Source organism: Tigriopus californicus, chromosome 3 (genome assembly GCF_007210705.1).
Source record: "Tigriopus californicus strain San Diego chromosome 3, Tcal_SD_v2.1, whole genome shotgun sequence".
Lineage (NCBI taxonomy): Eukaryota > Metazoa > Arthropoda > Copepoda > Harpacticoida > Harpacticidae > Tigriopus > Tigriopus californicus.
The window spans coordinates 4733963-4754948 of NC_081442.1; the positions used below are offsets into that span (position 1 = coordinate 4733963).

General features: G+C 42.9%; 2 protein-coding genes across 8 annotated transcripts in view; one reads left to right on the forward strand and one right to left on the reverse strand.

The window, feature by feature from the left end:
• LOC131877797 (uncharacterized) overlaps nt 1–20986 on the forward strand; it is a 77348-nt gene that overhangs the window by 4343 nt on the left and 52019 nt on the right. The window lies entirely within an intron of this gene.
• The window catches only part of LOC131877802 (SIN3-HDAC complex-associated factor-like), a 15985-nt gene continuing 721 nt past the window's right edge, over nt 5723–20986 (reverse strand). For 2 of the 7 annotated variants that reach the window (XM_059223594.1, XM_059223595.1), the window contains exons 2-4: nt 8952–9097; nt 8464–8850; nt 5723–8381 (exon numbers count right to left, since the gene is read on the reverse strand). In XM_059223594.1, coding sequence (XP_059079577.1) covers nt 7970–8381; nt 8464–8850; nt 8952–9025 — 873 coding nt within the window. In that variant the 5' untranslated portion in view covers nt 9026–9097 and the 3' untranslated portion in view covers nt 5723–7969. Of the gene's footprint in view, nt 8382–8463; nt 8851–8951; nt 9098–10462; nt 10575–10840; nt 11060–12589; nt 12746–14715; nt 15058–20308; nt 20588–20986 lie in introns of those variants that run through there. The other 5 variants (XM_059223598.1, XM_059223597.1, XM_059223601.1 and 2 more) reach the window with 5 other exon arrangements.

The following is a 20986-nucleotide window of genomic DNA, read 5'->3' on the forward strand; positions in this document are numbered from 1 at the left end:
TTTATTCAATGACAGGTCTCAAATACTACCTAGGCTATAGGCTGAAACTATTCACGGTGGTTAAAAAGGCGCAAGTGAACTATGTTTCGAGAAAAATTACCCCAACGCAACTAAGCATTTTTTCTAGCGCTCAAAATCATAAAAAAGCCTTTTGTAATTCGAACTGTGGGTAAAATTACCCTTATAAAATTACTCGTATAGAAATCAAATGAAAATTATACATTTCACAAACTTATTTTATTGAAATTAGGAGCGCACGTAGTTGAGACCTGAATACAAATAAAGATATTATCTATTTGATCATCAACTCCAAAGTGCTCCGTTATATCGTTCAAAATCACAAAAATAAAAGCTTTTTTTTTTCTTGTATAATCTCCAAGTAGCTTACAATGTTGTGTGCCATTTCTTATTACCTTCTATATATGAAAATTTTAGAAAATCTATTTTGAAGTTTAAAATTACATCTAGTAAAAAAATTTAGTGATGATTCGAAGAAAATTTGAAAAACATATTTTCAAAAAACTACAGTTTCCAGTGTTATGCATGATATCTTACAGTATTTTGAGCTATTTTGAGATAAAGCAACAAGAAGAAAAATGCCAATATGTGTTTGGGTATTTCCGTTACAACTTAATAACGCATTTTAACCATTGTGCATTGATTGGTTTAGAATAATATATGTTTGAAGTCACCCTTGGACTATCAACGGTTGGAACAATTTGGTGGGAGAGGAAGTCAATGAATGTGGATTGTGATGTAAACATCATATCAATCGCCAGTTGCTTCCTCCTCCTTGAGAAACGACACTGGATTAGAGCTTGGAGAGTCAAATTAAAACACATTGAGGGAAGCTTTTTTGTTCCGATCACTCCTTATCAGACTACTTTTTTGTTACTTTGATTTGGGTTCGTTACCAAGTCTGCTCAAATCTTGACATCTTCGAATCATATTCTCATTGAGTCAATGATGACGATGCTTTTCATTCTCTTGAGTGGCCAAGTAGCCAATAATAAAGATTTTGACTTCTCAAAGACATGTCTCCAATATTTAGATAAATCAGCAGGAATGCACTTAGTTTGTATTGCATAACAAAGTTTAAAGTATTTACGTTACAAAATGCACCTCTGAAACACATCCTGGTCGCTGACCTACGTAAATAACCAGACCAAAAAATGGATAAGCTGACGTGGTTACCACCGTACCTCATGTGAAAGACAGAGGCTAAGGCTTAATTCTCGTCTCCTAGCCTTTCTCAAACACACTTTTGGACTCAAACCACGCCCAAAGACGGAGAACATGGGCTGGCCTCGCAAGCAGGGCAAGGCTCAGCACTCCGATCCTAACTAACACTACGAGTGTCAAAATTGAAAAAAAATATCAATTACTCTCTAATTATCATTATTCCAAGGTTGTGAAGTAATGGACCCGTACTCGTATCCACATTGTCCTACCTGGACTCTAACTTTGATCATGCCGGAGGGTTCAAGTTATTCATGTTATGAATACCACAAGAGCGATGAAACTGAAAGGCATGAAATGTCAAATGTCCCTCTCTCAACGAGTCAAATGAGGCTGCGCTTCCTGATAAAAACGCACTCTACATAGACCATGCACCACGTACCGAATAGAGCTGTTCCCATCGCTCTTGTCAACGAGTCAAGATGGATGATTTTCCGTTGGACCAACATTTGCTCGTTAATAAAGGGAGCCTGCTTTCGTCATTAAGAACTATAATATTAAGCACAACATCTTAACCCCTGTCAGCTTTGTTAATAACGACACTGAAGTCTGACACGAGCCTCCCAAGTTATGAAATGGGCAATGTGTATGAGTGCGCTTTGAAATCAGGCTGCCAGGACGATCAATTAGATGGGAATAAGTAGATTTCCGATGGAAAATGGATATGATTTGCTTTTAAACACAATTCTGCTGTACGGCCAAGGCGGATCAATTAGATGGGAATAAGTAGATTTCCGATGGAAAATGGATATGATTTGCTTTTAAACACAATTCAACAAAATGATAAAAGCATTTTTTCTATTGGTTCACTGTATTCTTTGTTAGCTGGGGAATCTTGTTGTAAGATTTCATTGATATATTTTTGTTATTACGCGATTCCTGAATTGTGGACACTCGGTGAGATTTTTAACCTTTCAAAATGACATAACTCAACAACTGATCCTTTAAAAGTATTCCAATTTTAAGGGAATATGTGAAAGCTATCAATGGTTAAAGTATGATCTGATTTTCTATATTTCTTCGAATGTGTTCAATGTACAGTATATTACAGTATATATTGTGATCAGCAGGGCACAATCTAGTAATTTTAATTTTGATGCCTTTATAGAGTGTTGCAATATCTATTTTGGTCCAATTTCTATCCTAAAGGAGTCTTTCTACGTAGTCGTGTACCCGAATTCAATTACAAAGTTTGAGACAATCTCTTTGCAAGAATGAGGCAAATATCCTAGCAACTTGGCCTCTCATCTTTTTGTGACGTTTGTCCACTAGATAGGTACTAGTAAATAATTCATGGTTCTTGATTCTACGACTTCCCAAAAGACGTCAGAGTTCCAGAAATTGTGCAGTACATAAATGTCTCACTGACATCAAGATTTAGGATGAAGTTGAAGATGAAGTTGAAGGGAGTTATCATTCATGAAACCGATTTGAATTCCATTTTTAGTTGAACAAGTCAATCTCAAATTCCAAATCAGTCCATGTTTACCATTAAAAAATAAAAATAAAGGCAATTAATTGAACTTCTATTTCTGGCTTTCTAGTTAACTCTGTACATTTCTTTTTTGGGGTTACATTTAATTGGTTCGATTATTAGAATTAACATATTCAAATGATTGCATTAACGGAGCTTTTCTTAGCTAATTCTTTTTGAACATAAAGTCAGTTATACAGGTTAAGGTTTTGATGACAGAATCTGAAAATTTGATGAAGACAAAATTTGCCATCAATAAACACGTTTCCTGTCTTAACTTTATTGGTGTGTTACCAGTAAGGTGTGTTTTTACAATGCAATATTTATTTTGTGTATATTTTAAAGATAAGAGTAAGCCATGAACAAGGGAAGCAATGCTTATTTGCAATTGTGGGCGAAAAACCTACGCTATTTAAGACAGATCTCGATTAACACGATGATCAATGAATGTACTTTTAACGAGTTCAAATATTAAGTAGACAGTATTTAAAAAAAATATTACATTGCTATATCAGGTTTTGTAGGAGAAAAAAATTTGCTGAAATAAAGAACTCAATCAGAGCAAACAATTGAACAAGGTGTCCCAAATGTGCATTTTCATTACTATCTATATGGCCCCACAGATACTACAGAAGGTAGAGCAACTGATTGTAGCCCCATTTCTCTGATTAATAGATAGGCCATCTGTCCCCTCTCATGAAAAGAATAGAATTTTCAGCATATATTGAAAAAACTTGGTTTGACAGAAATCAAAATGCCGAAATCACTCCTTTATATCTTCATAGATCAGAATTTGCAGATAAATGTGAATAAAAATACGTTTTAGTCAGGTTGGTGACTACATTTTTCAGAAATACTTTTTTGAGAGAGAGTCATTTCAATTTAGTTAAAAAAAGGTGTGATTTGCATCGCATTGGAATTGACATAACCTTTGGGATGCTTTATTTATTCTGACAATGTTCTGGTCTCAACGGCATCAAAGTACTCTCAGAATACAAGTTCTACCATTTCGCACAGCAATAACCCAATACCTGGAATAATGGTATTTAACTTAAATGAAAGGAGTTCGAGAAACCTCTCGTGTGTTCGTTTAGCGCTTTTTTTGTCGATTATGCCATGCTAACAAAGCTAGTCTTACCGAAATTGCACGTGGTTATTATATCCCAGGTATGAACATTTGAATGTTACTTTCTCAATTGTAGAATTGAAATTACGAGCCATTCTATCCGAATTAGGTTTGGATCTACCCTTTCAAATCATCAATGATTTTAAAATACAAAGATTATTACGAAGATGCTTGAACGTTTTCACTCCTTTGAAAGACTTTTGAGATTGACATGTAACCAATTGTTACCAATTCATGTTCACAATTGTTCTCAAAATCAGAAGAAATTATTCAAAAAGAAACTAAAGCACGCTTACCAATCAATCGATTGCCATGGTTCAATAACTTGCCGTTTCCGTTCACAATATGATAACTAAGAACACAGGAAATGATTAAGACTCTCTGAGGAACTTGTCATTTTTAGGCCTAGCTCAAACGCAGACATTGCTATATATTTTCGTCTGCTTTTCAATGACAGTACGAGTGCCTGGTGACCAGATACAAAAACCGCAAAAGCCCAAAACAAATCGATGATTTTAACGGAACCAATTCTAGCGACGTCTGATAATGGGGATTCTTGTTTGTGAGGAGCGAGAATCCAGTTCAAATAGGATATTCGACAAATTGAAGGTAGGAGTTGTCCCCAAAGGTCACATGTTAGCATTGAATAACCCAGTCACTCGCCTTTCTGACGTAACAGCTAGCGAAACATCGAAAGGAAGGAACATACAGGGAAGGCCTTTATGTTGCTTAAGAGACGGGCCTGGTCGGTTGTACTATTGTGCATCATGCTCAAGAATAAGGTATTATTGTTGTTACAAGTCAAACAAAAGCAAAATATTGACTTCGTGCGGATTCAAGTTTGAACAACGTTTAGAGACACCCTCGTAGAACATATGAACAGTTTCGTAAGAAAGGTATATTTTGTGTCAAAGAAAGGAAAAATATCGATTGATGACGGCAGAGCGCGAGGTTGCGTTATAATTGAGTTGCCGCAGCGAGGTCAAGATTGAAATACTGAAAAAGTGATTCTTAATCGTCAACCAAACAGCTTAATGAACAATTGAAATTGTACTTCCTGTCTCTAAATTACTACATACTAGTTTGATATTTTAGGTCGACATAAGGTTTATTTAGGTTGATATAAGAATTAGGATGACTTGGGGTTCAGGACGAAGTTTTTGTCGTATGTTTGGAAGAAATATATCTTAGAAGCCAAACTTAAGTTTGATGGAGAGATTGCCCAAAATAGTCGTAAGGGTCCTCGACAGTAAAGATTACTCGACAGTACTACCAAATTAGAATTCATCTTAGTAAATGTGAATGAAAACTTTCAACTGTTTAGTGCAATAACTTTTGAAATTGTCCTTTTTCCGGTATACAAAATTTTCGCGAATTGTCAACTTCCAATTTTGTTCTCATTTATAGAAGGCAAAGAAAGTCCTTCTAGATAGGATATGACCCGTAAACCAATGAAGCTTGACCTTTTTGAATAATAATTGAACGAGCAGTTTTCGTTTTTCTATAGTAAATATTTTATTGTGTCCATCAAGATTTACACGGCAATGTATTGTATAGAAGTACAAATTCGTTTTTGCATTTACCATTCTGGGTTCAACCATTCCTTGGGTAGCAGCAATACTGATAAAGTAGAAAATTCATTCCCAAGTTCCACCCTCTTGAGAAATAAGAGGGAGTGATCCATGATGAGCTCATATATTCATTCTCCTTGCACTTCGAGGATGAATCAATGGGACGAAAGTTTGGGTCCATGGGTTGCCCAGCTGTGTTGAACGAACCAAGCACCAAAGCAAGCCAAGGGCACAGGTCGTCGCAACGGTAGTAATGTTATGCATTTTACGTTTCGAGAGAGAGAGAGAGGGAGAGGGAGAGAATGAACGGCATAAAACAGTAACTTATGTGGCGCTTTTTATCTTCGCAGACAAATCAAGAACTGGGCAATATTTGATATCGCCACCAATTGAACTAAGAAGAACTCTCCATCCCTCACAAGGGCGGGTAAGAGACACAGATGTGGGGGTTGATATCATCGAGTTATTGCCACTAGATTGGATTCATTGACGCCTGGAATGTTCTACGGGGGGATTGGGATGAAGGGCCAAGAGGAGAAAGAGAAGTGAAACGGGTCTTGGTGGGTGGGTGAGTGTGGTTCGAGTAGAGAAGTAGGTAAAAATACTTGAAAATTTTGGGCTGGGTAAAGATGTGAACAGGGGATTTTTGAATTGTACAAAAACTGTCGGACTTTGAAGCATTTTGTTCAGGAGTTGGTCTCGAGACTGCACCTTTGTAGTCTTCGAGCGGAGGAGTAGCAAGTGCTTTATTGCACTGCCTTTCGGTCCAAAGGAGGGTGGATTATTTGGTGGGAATGAGGAAGAATTCAACAGGCACTTAATAGGAATGCCTTACTTTTCTGTTGTAAAAGTACCAAAATCTGAGTGCGGGTTCGTTCAAATGTTTCTGACTTGGGTACACTCGCGTACGGTGTGAATGTGTGACAAGGGGACAAAATTGAGAGTCAAAAAAGCGGCAACAGCGCTCCATACGGCAAAGAGAGGAACTGCCCTTTGTTATCCAAAGACAGCAAAGGAGGGAGGGTGTGGTTTTGTTTGTCAAGGCTGACTTAGAGGCGTTTCAGGGCGTGTTCTTGTACGTGATTGGCGGTTGAATTTTCGGAGAAAAATCTTTTTCTAATTATGTTCAGTACTTTTTTTTTCATTTTTTTTTCATTGTCAAGGTCTTTGGAGCTTCACTATCACAAGATGTTTGTCCGAGAGAATTGGTGTTTGTTGGAATTTTGGAGATTTAATTTTGGAAGTTTTGACGACGATCAAGGAATTCGAGATTCATAAATGCCAATACCAACCCAGATATAAACTATCTAAAATAGAGCTTATAACGTGGTGTTCATAAAAATCTCTGACTTAGTTCCAACTTTCAAGTTGCTTCTGGAATTGAGTGGGGAAGGGAGGGTACAAAAGAGAGCTAGAAACATTAGATTTGCTATTCCTGTCATGGATCTGGAGGAAAAGTTTACTTTGTGTCACGGATTCTCAATGGAGAGAAGAGAGAAAGAGAAGAAACGGTTTCGATAATATCACGAATTCAATTTCTTGGTTTGGCCGCAAGTGTCGCTGATGTCGCATGAAATTGATATGCTATGAATTTGAAGATTACAAGCATTCTTGGCTAATCATCAGAGTGGGCAAAAGGGGGTCGGGAAAAATAAATGGACTGAGTTACATCATCAAGACATCATTCTCTATCAGAAATGCTCCTGTCTATGGAGTGGAATTGGTCTCGACTGAAATATTGCAAGGTCCGTGTCAGGATCATTTGAAGGAATACAAATCATTGCTTTTGATTGCTATTGTATAACTGCAGTCAAGTCAAGGGGTTGAGGGTGAGGAGAAAAAGGAGGTTCCAATGGATCAGTCTTATTTCGGTAGGTTTCCAAATTGATTTGGAGACTTATTTGTAATGAACAATAACAATTCTAGTGTGAATCGGACAGTCAAGTAGGAGTTGTTGCAAGAAGAAGAGTAGTGGTATTAGATGCAATTGTAGCAATAATTATTTTAATATGGCAGTGACGTGTGGTTTTGTTGTCTTTCATATCCGCTTTTAGGGAATTGAAGATGAAAAAATGTAATTTGTGTTTGCAAACGTTGGGAGATTAATGGCCAAAGCTGAGTTGGTGGGTGGCAGGTTTTGTTCGTTTTGATTTTTTTCGCATAAATTTCGTTGGATAAAAAAGTATTTCAAAATGGCAAAGTTTTGGAAGTGATTTTGGGGGCTTTCCCTTTGGGGGAGAGACAAAATCTTGGAAACGGAAATAATAATTAAACAATAACAGTCATGTCACAACCATATTTTCCGACAAATATGAGCATTTTTGGTAAGAATTCCTTGATTTCATCTAATTGCAATTGGGTTTCTTGGAGTTTCAGAATGAAATGATGATGATGATGTTACAGACTGTATAATTGTAATGGTTGATGTTGATGATGCTGATGATAAAAAATTGACCTAATCTTCAGTTTCCCGTCAGGTGATAATTGTATAAAAAGTTGAAAAGACTGCTGAGTAGAAAAAAAACTCTAAAACGCTTCCAAGACTCCTCATTCCGGCTATTACGTCACCAGAGCGGCCTCTTCTTCGTCAATAGTCAGAGGTTCCAACTCTGAGGGGGGCGGGGTCTCAGATGGGGGTGGTGTTGAACAATAGTCTGTTGAGGTAGGACTACTCGCTTGCTTGTCAAAGAAGCCCTCGTCATCCTCAGTTGCTAACTTGAGTTCTTCAACCGACTCGGCGGTTTTGGCCAGGTTGTAGAGGGCATCATTGTCGTCCATGGGCAAGACGCGACTATTATCCGGGACTTCCATATCCTCTGACGTGGTCGAACTGGTCGTACTACTAGTACTACTAGTACACGAGGGTAAGTCCTGGCTGGGCTTGCAACCGGCACAGGGCTTGAAGTATTCCAAACAAACGGACACCTCTCCTTGGGCACCAACGAATATGGAACCACAACAGATCTCCTCTCTTTAATCGAAATTGAAAGTAATCAACATTAGAAGTGGTAACAATTAAATACGTGCTTCTGTGAATAAAAACGTTTACACACCTTCTCCAATAACGCTTGTCTAGGAAGGGGTTGTCGAAGGGGTCGATGCTGACGTTCAGGTTCCTCCGCCGGATCAGTTCCTTGCTCTGCTTCTTGCTGCGTTTGTACACATGTTTCTTCTTGATTGGGGTGTCCTCCTTGTCGGAGAGCTCTTTGGTCTCTTTCTTCACCACACACTTTTTCTTGCTTCGAACCATGTTTTTAATGCCGGGACCACTCCGGGCATCCACAACATGCTGCCATGTTCTGGTTGACGTACTGGGCAACTTGGAGAATCGCTTCACCAAGAGTACGCAAGCATTGCAGATCTCCCCGGAGCGTTCCTCTTGAAGCTCGAAACACTTCTCGAAAAACTCTTCATACTTCAGACTATCAGTAAATCTTGAGCTGGAAAATTTAAACGGATGATGAGTGTCATGACACAATCAATGACAACGACGGGGTGATTTGGTTTCTCCGACAAGTAACCGGAAGAGATGGACGCTTACCTGCTTGATTTGGCTTTGCAAATGCAACAACCATTCACGGATCGAAACACTTTGGGCTTGTGAAACGAAAACATGATTTATCCCATGGATGATGACGATGATATATATGTATATATGTTAATGAATCTACGAATTTTGAGGGCAACCTGAAATAAGATCAAAAGACAGCAATGTAAGTAAGTTCCAATTCGTGTTCACTTTCTCGTTCTGTCTCCTCTCACCGATGCCCAAAGTCTAACTAGCCAACATCTAGACAGAGGGACTTCCCTCAAGTGGAAATCCTACCCTTCAGTCGTAAATGTGCGGCAGCATAGATAGAGGGCGAACTATCCCGTCTTCAAGGAGCTACAACATCATGTCCTTCTACATAAAGCTTTTCAAAAAGGGGGGCGTGCGTGCGTCCCTTTCATCGATTGACAGTACGTACTACTTCAGTATAGAGCAGCCAGTGTGTTCCACTAACTACATAGACTACTACTGAGTGACTTTCTGGGGGAGGCAAGAGACCTTCAACAAAGAACATGCACAAAAAGCGCGACAAAAACATTGTTCCAAGGGTGCCGAAGGTTAGGCCTTGAACCCACAGGAAAGGGCATTCGCTTCCGCAAAATAACGTTTCTTTGTTAATCAACCGAACATTGAACAAACGTACCCATCGATTGATTTGATCGTCTTTGTTACAAACTTTACGAATCCGTCTTCAAAAGCCTTCAATAAATGCTAGGACTTCAGCCAATCCTTAAGACCGGGCTCATCCGCAGGAGAGTCACCCTGGTGACTGAGCACACTGACCTACTTTCCGTGCTCCCTCAAAAAGAAATGTTCCACCACTCGAAAGGCGAAAAGTGGCACTAAACAGCCGAAATGTGGGTTGGTGCGTGAGCGTGAATGAGTGAGTCTGTGCCGTACAGGGTTCGTTGGCAAAAAACCTCCCCTTTCCGTCAATGCGTTGTTGCCTCTCCTCCATCCCTCCCCTTGGCTGATGTGGAAGTAGAAGGAATTCCAGCCTGAGGTAGGGGACGAATGCGGATGGAGAAAGGAACAAGCCAGGCAGAGAAACAACGCCCCATCATTGTGATACCCCTGGGGATTGATGCAGCAGAGAAAGCCAACAAAAACCACCCTACTACCTACTCTAAACATACAAATTCCACTTCGAAAAGGGCTTTTTTATGATCGATTGAGTGGAGAACTGGGTCACATTGGGACAAAAACAATCAAGCCCTTCAGAGATTTCCTTGGGCATTATGCCTCTTTGACCCATATCTTCATAGAAGCAAGTAGTAGACAAGTTGTCCCAGTTTTCGGTGGAACTTCGACCTAGTTCAAGGGTTTCTTTCTGTGCCAATCCTGAACAAGGTTTTCGCTTCCGCCAGCCAAATGGAACAAGGAGAAAGGACCGAGGGATCGATATGCCTCTTTTGGCCTTGAAAACTCGCAGCAAGAGCTGGCAAAAGCAATTGAGAAGCCAGAATGAAAATGCGTGCAAAAATGCACTTTGCCACACTTACCAGAACAAGGATCAAGATGCTCCGAATACTAAAACTCAGTGTACGGATAAAGGTGTGCCTTTGTTTTGCAACTTCTCTCAGAGCATCAAGAAGCGTTATCTCAATTATGAAGCAATCATGAGCCCTAGTCCAAGGGAGGCCCTCTGAGAAAGATAAGATTCGCCAATAAACATTGACCCGAATTCACAGCAAGTAATGTATTGAAAGGACACAAAGGCGGACAAAGAAATGCTTCACAAGGAATCATTTATAAGGCCAAGGCCAATATCGTTCAGCAACACAAAGGCTCTCAATCTGTTCCGTTTTCTCCCACGTGCATTACAGGGTGAGAAATGCCGGTCCATACTGATAGCAACCAATGATCAAAACCCAACTCACCTCTGCTTTATAGTGCAAATCCCTTTGTGTAAATGGCACAGATTTGGTAGTCACTCCGCCTTAAGAGGTTGTAGAATTTACCCTTGTCAGTTGACACACTCCTAGCGACTATGATAGTAATGTAACAATGGGGATTGTCATTTTTGCTACATGTCGTAAGAGCGAACACACTCCTCTGTATCTCCCTGGAAAAACGTCACTCACTACGGTGTAAGCCACGTCTGCTTCTCCTCAGAATTGCGTAAAAAAGGCTGTGCCGGGAGAAGGCAAAAGGCCGGCTCCTAGGGTCCTCAGCAGGCGAAGCACGCAGGCCTGGATGTCAACGTTGGACTCGCTTGGGTTTAACATGGAACTCGTCTGACGCCCAAGGTAGACCCCGGCAGAGCATTCATGAAAGGATACCAACCACGAGGTCCTCTTTCTTCCTTCCCTCTGACTCCCTCGATGTGTCTCTGACTAACGTCATTGGGGAAACTCTGTGATGCATCCAGGATCTCCCCTTGGTCGACGAAACCACGTGAATTTTCCAGAACTCGACATGTGCCACGATTCACCAAGACTGGATGTTAAGGAGCATATTCATGGGTTTTCCAAGGAAATAATTGCCGGCTGGGGTAAGAATGCAATGGTGCAGCAAGTTAGAGCTCACGCAGAAAAGTTGGGAGAGTTTTTACCGAAGAGAAGAAGAAAGAAGGTTCTGAAGCGTTTCAATGCAATTTCCAGACGAAGGAACGGCCTTTGTTCGCAATGTTGAGGTGCATTTTGGCACTGACATGTCATGGTTGCATTTAAGTTCGAGATCTGAGTGAGATTGAGGAAAATGGCGGAAAACGAGGCCGAACTATAAACTTTGTAGACGTCGTTGGTATGTTCATTTCTGCTTGAAGCAACTGATGCACCTGCCAAAGATTGATAAATCAATGCAATGTCAATCTGGGAGACCGGGAAACATTGCAAGACTCCCTTTGAACTTGAATTCAAACAAAGAGGGCAGCTGCACCAGCCATTAGAGATGTACCGCATGCGTGCTAGTTTTTGTCCCCCTCTCTCTCTCTCTCTCTCCTCACTTTACGTGGGTACTCTATTCTTGGTTCTCCTCTATGAGCCATTGTGGCAATCGTAGAAGTACGACCGACCACCTCCACCACCGGCAACGACAACGACAACAACAACATCATCATTATTATTGTTACTCAAGACTAAAAAGTCCTTCTCCACAGATTGACTTATGAACTTTACAACGTCAGTATGGAGCCATCCTGTGCTTCGGGCGGACAACTCGGAATAAAGGGGCTTGGTCGGTTACACATTTACGTAATCACTTCATGCCTTAGCTGGCCATGAGACCGGGATAAAATGCATTGCATGGCTGTCTTTGTCCATCAGAGTGCATGGTTCATATGGCAACTAATGCACTCGAAGAAAGGGTCTTTCTCCCTTCCTGAGTTAGAAGTATGGATATGAGCAAGTTATGCCGTCGCCCTCTCCAACAACCAATTAAACCAGCGTGGTTTTATGTAGCCATAAAAGAAAGCTCGAAAGCGCCATCTTTCAGAGTTCCGCAGAAGCAGCCCGATATTGATGTTGTTACTTTTCGATGAGACAAATCATCAAAGAAACTATACATTAACAAAACAAAAGCACTGACACATGTGCCAGAACTCAGTGATGCACGTACTCTTCTGAGCTTTGTTCAACACATTCTTTTGTATTAGATACTTTCTCAATAGTGAATATGCTGAGCCCTACCTGATGAATATCAAAGTTATCCTGGCAGTCGATCACTTTCACAGCGATTGGAATTTCAACAAAGATAGAAAAAATTAACACCATCAAATGTGGAGATGTCACTTTCAAACCGGGAACACGTGCTCCAATCGAGGTTCAATGACAGACTGACTAAAAAGGCTCGATCGCAATGTCAAGCTGGAGGCCGCCACGGGATTAAAAAGACGGCCAGTGAGTCGGGCCGAAACCGACGTTATCCTGCGTGATTCTCAGCTTCATAGCTTAAGCAAGCCTGTGTTCCTACAAATGTACATGTGAGACAGATAGGTTCACATCCTCCGTCAATACGCCCGCTTTGCCTTGTACTCACTCTACTTTAGTACACGGTTGACTAAAGAGTGAAGGAGGGAAAGAAAGATTCGAGTAGACACCACACCGCTCCCTCTAGACGAGGTGAGCTGTGTCAGGCCGAGACGACCAAGGTTCTTTTTCTGTCCAAGGACACGGCCCTGAAGCTTTAACGGGGATGATGAACCTCGATGCTGAACATTGGTTGTCCTGAGCAACAACCACCGAGCTTTAATGTGCAGAATTGCACTTTTCCACCTCAAAAAACTGATCAAGCTTGGTCAGTACAGTCATTGGGGGTCTAGAGCGGGCAATTTCCGGATTTGCCATGTGTTCAATGATGGCCGAATCTCAGGAAATTTTGGTGGAGTGGGAATGACACCATATCTCGTAACTTGGAGGAGTGACCTTCAAAAAACCTGGTTGGTGAGTAACCGAGTAACTGTTCCTACGTACTCGGGATACACAGACACACACACACAAGTTTACTTCCTCCTTTGCCGAAATGAGGCGTTGGAGCGATTTTTTAGCATCACTCGTGTTTTTGATAACATGGATTTTGTACTGAAGTAGGGAAAAATTGCTGTTGGGACAAAACGAAAATGAATGACAACGAATCAGGCAGCCCCAGCAAGGGCGTGTGAGATGAATGATTCCTCTGTTTAATGAAGGCTTGTAGTCTGAACATATTTTGACCGTCTTGTCATTTGAGCACGGTCTATACGTAGAGTCCTAGTAATGGCCCTAACGTAGCAGTAGTCACCTCTGTCCACTCGTGGTCGGTCGTCCCTTTTCCTTGTCGGAGATCAGAAGTAGACCCCTTCGAATCGCGTTCGTTGCCCAAGAGTGTCTGATTTTGGGACTGTCTAGTCGTCTGAGACCTCAATGATGATGATGATGATCAAGAGTAAGCTATCGCAGAGTGGCAACCAGGGGTCTTTGTGTGGATGACGATTCTAAACACAGTCCCGTGGGGTGCTATCGATTCGCCGTTTCAGACTTATGTTTCCCTTCGCCAGGACTAGATAAATTTCCATGTCAAGATCCCAGACAGGGTTATGCTACTCGAATATACACAAAACATACAATCGACTACTGCCTGATGTATACTGATAGGTTCGCACATGTTCAACAAGTATGACAGAGGCTCGTACTATCTATCTACTATTTCGAATTGGGTGCCAAAGCAAAAGGAAAGGCATTTTTCTTCAAACTGTCAGGAGGAAATGCCAAAATAAAAGCAACCAAAGGAGCTCTGTGGTTGAACAACAGAACTTTTGGCGGGTTTCATTGGCTTGGAGGCAGTTGAATCTGAGTGAGTGAAGTGAGGAAGGAGGGCATTACTCTCTCGCTCTTTTTTCCCTCCTTCTCCTCTCATGCTGCTCTCCTTCAGCTTTTTGAGGGTGAGTGCCCTTTGCTTGGCTGCCATGGGATGAACTTGGGACCAATGACCGCCCAGTCAAACATGTATCTACGTAGATAAAATTCCCAAATGCAAATGACATTCTTGGCAAATCAGACTCAAAGGCCTATGACAGGCGACAGATAAGGCGATATTGTGCTTGAAACTATCCTGAATGACTCCGCTCTGACAGTTTTCATTACCTCAAGAAAAAACGGATCCCTAAGTGATATCGCCTATTGCGCTCTTAGCATCGCTAGTGTTTTTGATAACATGAATTTTGTACTGAAGTAGGTTATAAATTCTTGCAAACATTAGTTTGACTCCTAATGTGAGATGAAAGCGAGCCTTTCATGTGGTCACCGGCGATAGACAGCTACTTGAAAATGTGATTTACCTCAATTGAAGTGATCGATTACTGATTTGAAGGCGCCGCACTCAAAAATGATTGGGTGCAGTGACACCCAATTGTTCCACAAGGCCACTCTGAAAGTCCAGTCGATGAACCGAGCTTTTTCGCACATTGGTGCACACTGAACAACAACACCCTTGTTCCTGGCCACCAACACTCAAAGTCAGACGTAGCTAACAACAAAGCATGTTGGAACGGGGTTAACGTTCTTTCGTCTGCACTTGGAATACTGCTGCTCGATTCCTTGAGCTCTCCTTCTTCTCTTCATAAGCAAATCCCGGTCTCTTCTTTTTTCTTTCCTTCTTTCTCCCCGATGATCTCGGTGCCAGAGTCAACTACGTCCTCACACGCACTCACGTACTCACTCACTTACGTCAAGCAAGCACACATCCCATGCAGTCCTCGCCGCTCTCAGATCGATCGTGAACGTGGAGCCGGGTACTGCTACATACACTCACTCCTCTAGACCATTGAACCTTTCGTCGACCAATGGTCCGGCCCTTTTTACGCAAGTAATTCGGGCTATGTACTCACTGAGCACGCAAGCACCCATGCACGCATGCACACACGACACATTGAGGCAGGGCCGTAACGCTCTGAGTCACTCGTTTTAGTTTGGTTTGGTTGGTGTGTGTACGCGTATGTAAGTGGAGGGAGGGAGTGTTGGTGGCAACGACCACGTTGTGTCGCTCGCGGAACGGTACTACCATCAACAACCGCTCCATGCGACCCTCTCTTGCCCCCACCACGAAACCATTGCCATATAACTCTTCTGCTGTGTTTGTTTGAGGGATGAAAGGAAAAACGGCAACCCTCTCGCTCTCTTTGAGTATGGTCTCGAAAACCAGGGCATTCACCCCCATGGCGTATTATCGTAGTTGCCTGTCGTTTTCCCTTCTGTCTGCATGAAGAGAGGGTGGACCTAGACAACATACGAAATTTCTCCAACAAAGTCGAGGGAGGAAAGGGTTATTGACTTGGGGTGGTGAAAGACGGATTTCTTGGATGCGTCACAATTCTCTTCTACGACGTATTGGAGGGTTGGAGGGGAGGTTTGTCTACCGTGTTTCCCACGTGTTAGGAAAATGACCTCCGGATGATTAAGTTAAAGTACACATTGACGGAAAGTCTGTATGTAAGGAGCTCTAAATGATGAACATTTGTTTCATCCCCTCGAGGGTCTTTAAATACCTTCCATTCATAAAGCGTTTGTCTGAGATGGTCGGGATATCAAAAGGGTATTGAACGGACAATGACTAGAGAGCTTGGTATCACGTTTCCATTCCAGAGACAAGTGCATTTTGATTCAAAATTGCAACCTCCAACCACTTTGGGCTGATCTCAGACATGAAAGGGGAGGATTTTGAAACCTCGCATGCATCAACACAGGCAGGGTCATTATCCGACTCCGAGACTGTCTGCCAAACGATTGCACATTTAATGACAGCCCCTGAAAACACACCGATCACGGCATGTCTCTTGGATCAGTTTGTTCAGTTTCAACTTGCATACTTGATCCAATGCCCGGCAACAAAGACCCTTTGACCTTCTCATGTTCTGATCGATGTACTTTCGGATGACTTTGCATCTACCTCGCACACCCAAGCTGAGCAAAAGGGGTTCGCTCGAAACAAAGATCTTTGTGAATACCTCTTTGCACACTTTTGCGCATTACAATCCAACGGGGCAACGACCAAAAGTCCGACCAAAACAACATAGGCGTCGCCTCCCTCCACCTGCCAATTCTCGTTGGTAGTGTACTACTGTACTACCTCTTCAAGCATTGTCGGACGTGTGACGACGTATCTCACAACGACAAAGCATCTTCTACAGCGGTATAGCAACAATAGCAACAACAACAACAACAACAACACCGGCAGCCGTACTTGGAAAGACCAACGAACTACCTTGAACATTTGGAGTTCAATGCCTTACAAATCATGGAGAGAACTAGGAGAAGGAGGATCGAGGGTTTGCTCCCACAGGGCACTGCATACGTACACAGAGAGGAAGCACATTCCGCCAAGCTGACTCCATAGGCATACACCATGGCTGACAGGCCATGCTCTCCAATGTATGCAAGTAATATTTGCAAGAACGTTTCCACCAAATGGCTCTGGACCTTTCCAAGTGAAGACCATGGATGCCGGATGAATGCATGGAAACAAGAGTAACCCTCATGGCGACTTTTGCTCAGACTCAGGATGCATTAGCACTATCCGCCTTGGCCGTACAGCAGAGTAACCCTCATGGCGACTTTTGCTCAGACTCAGGATGCATTAGCACTCAAAACAGATGGCGTTGATCCAGAAGGAAGAGCGTTCATTGATCCCAACGAGTGGCGATTGAGGCTATTTTCGGCTTTTCAGGCCATGGCCGGGTGCTGGGCTTCCCGGCTTCCAGCTGACACACTTGTGTTGCTATTGGTCCAACGCACGCTATTGCTTGGAAATGGCGGCGGCGAAATCCCAATCTCAGGCAGGTTTCTGTCATCCGCTAGGACCACAACCATCAGTTTTTGGCCAAAGCGGAAATTCGTCTTTTCCGGGCTCTTGTCATCCAAGGGAGAAAGACAATTCAAAGATTCAAGCAACGCCTTCTTCATCGTTTCAGAACGTCAATTTGTACTGCCCTGGGCGGCACGGGGGAAGTAGGAATCGACAACAATCAGAGGGGGATGACTAGCGAGTGAGTGAGACCATTCATTCTTGCTCAGGTGTGTACTCGTATGTGGACGTATATTATGTCATCTCTACCCCGGGTAGCGAGCAATTATGGTAACAGGTCTTGGAATCTCCCTCACAGTTTCCTTCCCGAGACATCTAATCGAAGGATCAAGACAGCGAGCGAATCAGTCATTGGAAACTAGGTTTGTGTGCTGACGTCCCCAATCTCGAACAAATCTTTTCACCGACGAGCTGAAGCAAGCAGACAGGGCCTTATGTACTTAACCTGTTTTCCCGGAGTGGCACTTCCTTTCAGAAATGCAAACTGTGACCGTGTCATGGGCACTCTCTCAAGGCATATCGGCGTACTTCAACCACTAAGAAACGGAAGACCAACGTAAAGGTGTTCAGGAAGTGCGGTCCTGCCAAGATAGTACGTTTTTTAACGGTGCTTCGTGGTTCGAGCTATTCAGGCCAGGCATTCAAAGACTTGGGTTTCGCTCTTTTATTACTTCCTCAACATTCTCCGATACGTGCTTGTCCTTGAGCATCTCTGAGCGTTGGCCTTAGTTCTGGGCGAGGTTGGGTCACTGCTGCATAAGATAATACGAACAAGCTTTTTGAAGTGACCAGGCCATTGACTGGTCATTAAGTACGGATGACTTTTGCAATATTATACCACGTGGTATCAGTGGCATATGAGCTTGCCTTTTAAGCCATGCTCCTCATTCCTTCCGTCCGCCCCTCCTGAGGGAGCACCTAGCGCCGAATCTACTCAATTTAAAGCTGAGCTAACGAGACGGTATTGAGGAAGGTTGTCGTGGTGGCAATTTGGATTTCAAGGATAAACGAACACGATTGTGAATAGCCCAACGGAAAGCCTTGGCTGACTTCATACAGCTAAGCGTGCTTCAGTAGGGTTAGTGACTTTAAGAGCTCAGTCGATGAACCTGGGGTTCTATTGATAAAATGAAGCACTCTCGAGAAGATGAGAATGAGTCCTGGAGGATACCTACTTCCTACATCATGACATGGCGGGTGTTTCAAGTAATAGTATGATCAAGCATTGGCCAAGACAAATCAAACTAGTCGACCACACTGAATTGGATCATATGGAAATGTCGTAAAAGAGCCAGTGCATAACCAATTCAACCATCATCAGGTTAGGCTGCAGGTTAGGAATTGACCTAACTTTGTTTTTTTTCGAAAAGAAGACTTGTTGAAATGTAAGCCATTGCGTAGACACACACATGTGGAGTCAGTCAGAACTATATCGCACAAGGACTAGTCATCAAGGCGATGAAACGAAGCCACAAAGTCGACCAGAATCAATTCTTAATCCACCTCGATTTTGAGAGAAGACTGTATTGCGAAATTTGTCTGTAACATAAAGAGGCAAGCATTGTCCGGCATGGCATTTGCTTCAGATATGCATTCAAGTCTTATCGACATCTTGGTGCAAGTCTTCTTTTTACCAAGCAGGAAACATTCCCTCGGTCAGGCCTAGTCATCGCTTGATAAGGACGGAGATGTTGGAAGTACGTTCACTATACTGATTGTACATGTACGTATGCTTTTCCCCCAGATCCTACTGACACATATTTGGCATACTCGCAAAGTCAGTTGCGAACGGGAATTCGCCCGTCTATCACCTTCAAGTACGTACTCGGAAGGTCTTCTTCTCCTTCCTCCATATCTTCACGCACAAGCACTGCCATGAGGTAGGCATCTTCAGAGAAAGTAGGTTAGTAGGCCGTTGTTGATATGAATGTACGTACGTTCGTACGTAGCCTTGTATGGAGTCATCTTGGCCTGAAACCTCGTTCCCTCCTTTGCCTTGAATGACTAACGTGGTGAAACACTCCTCCTCACCTGCTCCTCCTGGTAGCCATAGCCGCCAATCCCTGTCCAATGTGAATGCTTCGGAGCTCCTCATCTGGCGGCGAACTGGTGGCGAACTGTGGTGGCACTGGCCACACAACGATTGGCTGGGACGCCATCTTCCTCAACTTTCAACAAAATTTTCACTCTGACAGCTCCAGCCCTCTTCCACGCCTTGCGGATGGACGAACGTATGTTGAAATCTTGCTCCTGGTGACGGATCACCCGATACCATGTGAATGCTCCTCTAGTATATGGCGTCCAGCACTGTTGTCCCAATTGTTACGGGACTATACTGAACATCTTTCTAAAACTACAGGTCCTTCATGATCAACGACCATCCGACCATCTCCTACTTGGAAGACTGATGAATTGGGGTCTTCATAAGCATTGTGAAGAGCAGCCCCACATAGGTTCGAGGCGGCTTGTTGCAAGATTTCCCGACTTTCACCCGCTGAAGTCAAGGATGTAAGCGAGGACGTTGCTAGTAAATATGCTTGGCACATTGGTTTTCACCTGGGCCTGCGGTTGATTCCAAGTATGGTGGAGCGAAATGTTAAAGAAAGTCGGGAATGTCGTTCACCTAAACTAAGTTCTACTATCGCATCATCCGAATTGGGAAAACGGTTTCTACACGTGTAGATTTGCACAATTCATGGAAGACATAATACAAAATCAAACTCTTACAATTCTTGGCAGAGTTGTCATTTGTGTGTTGCGCTTTAGCAGGGTGAAAAATAAGTCTTCAATTTACATTTGTCTCTAGATGCGATGCACTGTGTCCTTCAGGGTAGAGACACCTTATCAAGGCAATCAGATCTGAATGTCAGTGCAGAAATGTGGCAATTCTTTGGCTAATCCATGTTGTCCTTCACTGCATGATGAGGGAGGATCAATTGCCAACAAAGCACTCCTGATATGGATAAACTCGAGTGATAGGACAGACAGCCCAAGCCTCACATCCAGAATTAAACAGGAGGGGGGTACATTCACCGGATTATGTTACTTATTTGTTGAAAGATTTCAAATACCTTTTTGAATGATGCCGTCAGTTTTCCTCCGTCGATATTGAACACAACACCACTAAACTGTCACAAATATTGTTGTACTGCACGTGTGTCCATTCAATTGAACTAACACTCTCTACTAAGGGTGGTTTCCTACCACAATCAAAACACTAAACTAGGCACCTTCTTTCATCCAGAATGCCAGAGGTGGAGAGTTGGGTCGAACTGAGTTTGAAAAATTCGGCGCAAATCTTTTGTCTGTCACTCCACTTGCCCTCCATCGAAAAATAGCCCAGTGGAGAGAGGCGTGCTCGAGCGCATCCCCCTCCTCCCTCCCTCCTCAGTTAGTTAGCTAGTTCACTCCTTGGTTCGTTCCCTTCGTTCCCCATCCCGATCCTGGCGGCGTGGAGCACTCCAGCGGCCCTAAAACTGTCTACTTGCACCACGTTTTTCCAGGACGACCCACCGCCGCGCCTGACCATGCTGCCAATCTCATTCAGACTTACGCCAACATCTCCATGGATCTCAGATCTCGGAGGCTGGAAGCTGGAAGTCTTCGGCCGGCCCGGGACGCACTTGGTCCTCCTGCTGTAATACCCCTGGATGTATGTTGAGTGACTGACTCGGGCGAGTGAAAATGGCCAAGATCACCATGATCGTCAACAACCCTGCGTTGGCAAATTCACCCTCGTCTAATGGACG